The sequence below is a fragment of the Vigna radiata genome, chromosome 6 (genome assembly GCF_000741045.1).
Source record: "Vigna radiata var. radiata cultivar VC1973A chromosome 6, Vradiata_ver6, whole genome shotgun sequence".
NCBI lineage: Eukaryota > Viridiplantae > Streptophyta > Magnoliopsida > Fabales > Fabaceae > Vigna > Vigna radiata.
The window spans coordinates 22,335,284-22,343,704 of NC_028356.1; the positions used below are offsets into that span (position 1 = coordinate 22,335,284).

At 32.6% G+C, this 8,421-nt stretch overlaps 1 protein-coding gene across 1 annotated transcript; it reads right to left on the reverse strand.

Moving 5' to 3' along the window:
• Window positions 1–4,050: 4,050 nt before the first annotated feature.
• LOC106764337 (indole-3-pyruvate monooxygenase YUCCA6) lies at window positions 4,051–8,319 on the reverse strand. The gene is made up of 4 exons (XM_014648620.2): window positions 7,190–8,319; window positions 6,041–6,289; window positions 5,384–5,506; window positions 4,051–4,537 (listed from the first exon to the last, which is right to left on the reverse strand). Exons 1-4 carry the CDS (start codon window positions 7,916–7,918, stop codon window positions 4,316–4,318), a joined length of 1,323 nt encoding a protein of 440 aa, XP_014504106.1. The 5' UTR covers window positions 7,919–8,319; the 3' UTR covers window positions 4,051–4,315.
• Between the last annotated feature and the right edge of the window lie 102 nt (window positions 8,320–8,421).

Here is an 8,421-nt window from a genome sequence, read left to right on the forward strand (position 1 = left end):
CAGAGAGTGAAATTAGGTCTGGCCGCCCCCTTCTGTCAAAAGAATACATCTAAACTCGCACTAGGGCTATTTATAAGTGAGGAGCGCAACAGAAAACAGGCCCAAGCCTAGCAGACAACCGCCCGGCGTCACACTTGTTCCGCCTGGCGGTTTCCCTCAAGCCCGCCCGACGGCAGGGGTCTACTGCCCGGCGGTTTGCCTCTAATCGCAAATCCGCCCAGCGCCCACGCTAGGTGCCTACTCCTCGCACTGGACCGCCCAGCGGTGTAATTTATCGCCGGGCGGTACGTCGACTCTTCATTTCTTCATTTTTCTTCCCTTTTCTTGAGTCTTCGACCTTCATCTTCAACTCCATTCTTCACTTTCTCAAAAATGCTACAAAACAATGCAAAACAAGCATAATATCGCTAAAAATAGCTTTTGACTCTCTACAGACTCATTTATTTAGTTTTGNTTGATTCTAAGCTCATTCTAAGCAGTAAAGGGAGTAATTTAGTCTAAAATGACATATGAAAATAACTGTTTTTCAACCTTCATCAGAACTCCAAACTTAGAACTTTGTTTGTCCTCAAGCAAACAAAACAAAATAGCACACAAAACAGAGCTTGGCTTTATACTATTTCATCCAATGATTCAACACTCCTAAAGTACATGACAAACACTACTCAATCTCAAATCTTCAGTGAAATCAAATTAAGATGCATGCATGCTTTCNATCCAGAGATTGNACAACAGATGNTACACACTATGAATGACCAATCCACTAAGCAAAAATGCACTCATGAAAATTAACAATTCATACCAAGCAAGTGTTTCACTCAATCACTCAAGTGTTTAGGGTGGCACTCCAACTCTCTATCATTTACAAGGCACAAGAAATAAAATTTTCATTCATCTCAAACAATCAACATCTTTACATGCAAATGCCATCAAAAGGACTTTTCCAAGGCTTGTAATGAGATTGGGCTAACAAGAAGAATTGGTTTTTCTGGAATGCAAAATCCTTAGGCATTTTCGGACCTTTATGACAGCTAAGGCTAGAGGGGCTGACATCATATTTGAATTAGTTGTCAGGGCCCCAATAACCGACGCCTAATTCCAATGGCACGATGTCTTTTCAATTCTCTACACAAACCATAAAATGTCTGACCCGCATGTAGTCAATGTCTGACATTAATTTGATATCGGGGGACTCCCTGGCTAACGTCTATAATGACATTTTATTTACAGTTTTGTCACAGGTTATTTTTTATGTTTTGTTTTCTTATGTTAGATGTTAAATGGGTGACATTATACTCTATATTTGTACTAGTGAATGTGAATAAAATAAGAGAGCATGAACAAAGGAGTTGAGTCTAGATGAACGAGATAGGTGTGGGTGAAGGAGATAATTGTGGATGAAGAAATGAGTATAAGGAATTTATCAAGAATGAGAGCGAAAAATTGTAAGTAAGGAAATTTGTGAACTTTAATTTCGAATTTTGGATAAAAATAATCTATAATTTCTATTTGTTATAATGAATATGCATATAATCATAACTTATAAATTAATACCATCTTTAACTTACACTAACTTAAATAAATATTAAATATATTATATAAGTGTTGACTTAATTGACTCTAACTTAAATAAATATAAAATATACATTAATTGGTGTTGGAAAAATCAATACTAACTTAAATAAATATTAAATAAGTGACCAAATCCAAACTAACTTAAATAAATAATAAAATAAATAAAATTAGGATAAAATATGTTTTTAGTCCCTATACTTTAGGGCGATTTTGGTTTTAGTCCCTCTTTCAAACTATAGTACAATTTAGTCATTCAACTTTAGAAAACTCTAGTTTTAGTCATTTTTACCAAATTTTTTTAACTTTATTTGCTGTTTCAAACACGTTACATTATAGCATTTGAATTGTTTACACTGTTTGACACATTTTTGCTTCAATGTTAACTGAGAAACGCGTTTGAAACAGCAAATAAAGTTAAAAAAATTGGTAAAAAGGACTAAAACCAGAGTTTTCTAAAGTTAAAGGACTAAATTGTACTATAGTTTGAAAGAGGGACTAAAACTAAAATTGCTCCAAAGTATAGGGACTAAAAACATATTTAACCCATAAAATTAATATAAATCTAGCTAATATTAACTTAAATACATATAAATAGAAAATATAAATATGCTTAACATTCTACTCATACTTTATTTATTTATTTTTAATATTCAATTTTGTTGAGCTCAAAGTTATCTTACACTAAAACAAATATTTTTACTTATTTTAAGTTAAAACTAGTTGTTGATGACCTAGAATTGTCTGAATCGATTTTAATAATGTCCAAACTTAAGTGGATTTTATTAATGTTAGTTAAAGAGGAACTAATTCATTACTAACAAAAAATTAATATCGGCTTAATGTTGATTGAGTTGTAGTTAGTATCAGTTTAATCGACATATATGTTTTTATAATATAAATATATAAAAAAGGGTTATACTTTTTAATTTTATTTTAAAATTTTTATTTTAGAGTCAACTTAGTTTATTGTAATAATGCAGTATTTTGACCGACGTTATTACTAAATTTGGTATTTTGTTACAGTGAGATAAAGTTATATATGCAAGAACTATAGTCAATACAATTTTTGAATTATAAATTTTAGGGTTAAATATGTTTTTGGTCACTTAATTTTAAGTAAAAATTAGAATTAGTCCCGCTTCAAAATTTTGGCCTAATTTAGTCCCCCAACTTAAAAAATGTATAAATTTAGTCCTTTTAATTAAATTTTGTTAGATTTATTTGATGTTTCAAGCATATTTCATAATAACATTTAGGTTGTTTATACTGTTTGACATATATTTAATGTTAACTGAGAAATATATTTGAAACATCAAATAAAGTTAACAAAATTTTGTTAAAAAGACCAAATTCATACATTTATAAAGTTGAGGAACTAAATTAGACCAAAATTTTGAAGAGGGACTAATTTTAATTTTCACAAGGACAAAAACATATTTATCCTAAATTTTATTATACTATATGATGAGTAAATGAAATTGTTGGTAGACTTAGTATATATCAATTAAAAAATAAAATTATAAAACTGTTAGGATTATTTTGGACAGTTAAAGTTTAAAATATTTATTAATTGAAGAGAAAAATTTAACAGTCAAATTATATATACAGAAGTAGTAAAATTTAAAGGAATTAAATACTTCTTTCCCCGTGAATTAATAATTTTGAGAGAATTCATGTAAACCTTGTGAACACTTAATTTAATGAAGTTGGTGTGTAAAGGACATAGTAATAAATGAAAACAACTATTCGACTGTAATTCCCTGCAAATTTGGCAGGTTTGAAATTTCCGTTCTTAAATTAGTTTCCATGGAAAAGCGAAATGGTGGTCCTAAGTCCTAACTCCCCCACATGGAACGAGAATCATTTGCATAACGAAATTGCATGGAAGGTAGTAACAAGGAACATGATCTACCACAGTTGTAGCACTCCATCACCAAGAAACATTTCTTTTCCTAACTATTCTGTTTATTTTTAAAGTTTACAAAAAAATATCGAAAACAAATACCTGAACTGAGCGAGCATTCAGGTCTCAAAGGGGAACCAAAAAAGCATCATAGTGTCATACTCCATTCTATATTTAAAAAATAAAAAACAAATCAAAATCACATATCAAACACTCGTCCAGAGGATTTCCTTCAACTCTACTCTTTTTTCTTCTCTTTTCTTCGTCACTTTGGTTCCTTTGCTCTCTACAAAGTAAAACCTATTTATAAGATAAATCGCACTCTATAATATGTAAAGAGAGCCAAGGTTGAAAAAATTTCCACTATCCTCACCCATCCCTTTTCCTCTTGACACTAGAGAAATCCAGAGCCCTCTTCAACTTCAATTCACATATCAGATTCTCAACGCAATATGTTGTGAATCCATAAAAATTAAAATGAGAAATATCAACATACTCCTTCGTATCGAGATATAGACATGTGATAGTAAAAATGGATGACTTTCACTTATATATTATAAATTGGTCTTATCTCTAGTTGATGTAAAATTTTTAACAAGAAAGGCTCTACAACAACGGGACAACTGTTCCCACCAATTTCGTTTCTTACTTGGTCCACTTTTCATCATATGGATTGGAGGAGCATCACTCTTGATACTACTAGCTAGAATATAATAGCATTGTCCACATATGTGATGCCACCACAAAATTCCCCCATCTCAATACTCAAACTTTAATATCATCTTCTTTATAACCTCTAATTTGGAAAAAAAAAAACATTAAATTAGCCCAAAGCCATCATGAATTTGATTGTGGAACATTAAATGAGAGGGAAAAAGTGGTGCTATGCTTTGCTTTCCAACATCTTTGGATGTCTTCAGCTATTCTCTTGGCATCCATTGATGTACCAAGAAGGCCACGTTTGGTGAAACCAACTGCATAGAGTCCATTCTCACCTTTCCATCCATTTGGAAATGGCTTCGTTGGAAACCCATCTTTCTTGGAGAACATATCCCCTTCCTGCATATACGCCATTCCAATTAAATTAGTTTTTTTTTTTTTTTTTCCCTTTATATCATTTTCAGAATTCTCATATAGAGAGTCTTTATTCTCCTGCGCTTTCCTCATTCACAACCGTTGATTTTCATTAAATACAAATAATTGGTAATCAATTGTTAATTGTAAGATTTCGTAAATATAAATATTTAATATATGGAAAATTCAATCTTCATAATTGTAAAAGTCATATTAAATACGTTGATAATTAATTTCATACCTTATTGAAATTATTATGTTTGGATTTTAACTTTTTTATAAGAGAACAAAATAAAAATAAAAACAAAATAAAAGCACTTACTTTTTTCTCTTAGTTAAAATAATTTATGTACTTTCGTTTTAGGAATACTAAAAAAATAATCTTCTATGAAAACTAAGTACATAAATATTTTATTTTCTATATTTAGATATCTGTAAAGCAACTCACTAAACGAAGCAGGATTATAAATAAGTGTTTTAAAATAAGATAAGTGGCATTTTAGTCTACTGAAAATCTCTGTATTAATATTTAAAATAAAAAAAAATCAAAAAGAAATTATATATATGCTGACTTTAATCCTTAAAAAATATATTACGATGTTTTAAAATTTAAGATTAAAGTGAGTAAAAAATTGTATATTAAACTTGATTACAATTAGATATTAAAAAAGACAATAATTTTCATTTTAAATTATGAAAATGACCATTCTTTCTTTAACATATATTATCATAGAATGAACATATATATAGCATTTTGCTTTATTTAGGTTTGAATTGATTGAAAGAGAAGAAAATGAAAGGAGTTTATATATTGACGCATATATAATATACCTTTAGCCAATAGGGCACATTACTTTTGTAACCAGTTGCCAATATGATGGCATCAAAATTCTCTGTCCTTCTATCAAGAAATTCAACTGTATAACGTTTTAACCGCTTGATGCCTGGTCGCACCTGCAGCAGGCAATATATTGTGTTGGCATGCTCAGTGAGTGGAAAGTGTTGTAGTAGTACTACTACTACTACTACTGCATGCTGTGTTCAAACAAAACAAACAACAATCTAATGAAAATAATTACGCTCCCCAACAACATGATTGAAATAATAATGATAATTCTTTTGTCCATTAGCTTTTGTAACATTTCACGTATTATAAAACCTTCTGATTTGATTGAAAGCGCACAACAATATGAAAGATGTTGTGAATACAAAAACATGTAAGTAGAGTCATTTAAAAACATGTAAGTTAATTTTGTTCTAGGTTTTAAAAGTATACCTTTATGAAACAAACCCTTCAAAAGTGTTGCAAAATAATTATTCATAAATCTATATACTTTTATAAACTAAAATACGTCCTACATTTAACTCAAATTAAACCAATAATGATCTTCAAATTTTCATTTTTGTCACTTGACATTGATGCAGAAAAACTGAAGGATTCCAGGTTAAAAGAAGAAGTTGAAATTGATTTAATAAAACGGGAAGTACCTTTATATGTCCACTTTTGATCTTGGCAAGGGTACCCACATCAAGCACTGGTGTCTTTCCGGAGAGGTTTTTGAGTTGAAGGGGACCCAATTTTGGCCGGTCCAATCCGAACCGAGCAGTGTCACCAAGCATGAACCATGACACTATGAGAAGAAACCGATCTACAAACCGAATTGGAAGCCACTTGAGCAACCACATGGACAACCCAAAAGTTGATTTTCCCAGCATCTCTCGTGGTAAGATATGTACCTACACCCAAAAAAAAAAACAACAAATGAAAAACCCCATCATATGGATAAATTACAACATGAAAAGTACATACATTCAATTTTTCTTGTATAATGTTTTGTAGACACCCAATTAATATTGATCTACATCTTCGCAAAGAAATGTCAAATGACTGTTTATGGGGCTAGTATCCATATATTAGGGTTAATTTGTCTCGTCTTACATTTTCATACTGGATAATAGATTAAATTAACAAACAAATGTTGGATAATATATTAGTTTTATTTCCTGTTTTTGGTTTTCTAAAAGATATCAGCGAACCAATATTTAAAATCTAACTTTTCTCAAATCATTGAACAGGTGGAGCCTTCGTTGTTTGCAGGCTATGGTCTCTACATATGTGATGGGAAAAAAGAATATTTCTTTGGTTACGAAAATCATGGGAAGGAAAAAGGTGGGGGTGAATCCCAATTAAAGTTAAAATCTTACCCTTTTTATAATATTTAGGTGGAGCTCTAAAATTGAAATATAATGTAACAGTTTTTTTTTAACAAGCCAAACTTTGAAGGTGGTGTATGTAGTTCACTTGCATATATGTTATGCCTCACAGTATCGTCACCCATTTCCTTTATTTTCTCTTTACAGAATGAACAGAACAGGCCTTTCGCAATTTTCGCGTTTCTGATGTAATTAGTAGTGACTTGGAATATTATGTAAGAACAAAAAAACTTTTAACCCCAAAAAAATACAAAAAAACTCAAAATTTAGATTTTTTTTTTTCTTTTTAAAGGTGTTTATATTAGCGTTTGAAATGTAACTAGCATTTCACTGTGTGAATCTATGGTTAGAAAACTTTAACAAGTTTTTTTGAAAGAAAGAGAAAAGGCATAATAGAGAAAAATAGAGAAAGGGTGTTCTTACTGTATCTCTGACCACAAGAGAAGGAGTAGCATTGTGGTTGCAAAGATCCAAGCACACTTCCATTCCAGAATTCCCACACCCAACCACCAACACTCTCTTCCCTCGAAACTCTTCCCCACTCTTGTAGAGACTTGTGTGCTTTACGGTCCCACCAAAGTCCCCCATTCCCTCAATCTGAGGCACCACTGCCTCTGCATTCTCCCCGGTGGCCACAATCAGCCACCTGCACACAAACTCTGTTGCCACCTCCTTGTTAAAACTCTTCACCTTCCAAAACCCAAGAGTGGCATCAAATTCAGCATGCCTAACGGTCTCATTGAACCGTGGCCTAATGGCAAACCTCTCAGCATAGCTCTCCAAGTACTCTATGAACTGTTGCTTTGTTGGGTATGTTGGGAAGTCACAAGGGAACCCCATCAAGGGGAGTTCACAAAACTGCTTTGGCAAGTGGAGGTGAAGCCTGTCATAGGTTTTGAGTTGCCACAAAGATGCTATGCAATTGTATCGCTCTAGGATTAGGCTTGGAACTCCTTTCTCTTTCAGGTATGCTGCTGTTGCAAGCCCTGAAGGCCCTGCTCCCACAATCACTGGCCCTGGCACCCACACACATCTCTCTCTACTACAACTACTACTTTGTGATGAATAATTCTTCATTTTCTCTATAAATAAAGGGTCATGTGCTTGCTTCCCCTCTAGCTCTCTCAAGCAATAGTCCATCCAAGAATGCATTGAAGAAGAGCAACAGCTGGGTTCTTTAAACAGACCGATCTCAGGACCTGGAGGGATTAGTACATGACTCTCGACCCAAAGACACGCTAAAACAAAGTGGATTGATTCTATGTTTCAACACAACTGGGGGCCAAGGTTAACCAAAATCACAACTGACAGTGAAAGCTCTATGGTGTTTGAGGATTTGGGATGTGATTTGGTGCTGTGGGGGATTGGGATTGTGAACAAGTTCCTTGAATTTTGGAGGGGATTGAGAAGAGTCTTATCCACTATTGTGCAAAACCGAAAAAGAAAAAGAGAGAACAATCTGTATTGTTCAATGGAAGAGGGTTAAACAGAAGGATGAGCACCAACTACGGGGCAAAATCAGCATTCATCACAGAGAGAGAATGAGAAGGATATCAGCATTCATCACAGAGAGAGACTGAGAAGGATGGTGATATATCTCTTTTTATGTGTGTGAACGTGTATATATATATATATATATATATATATATATATAT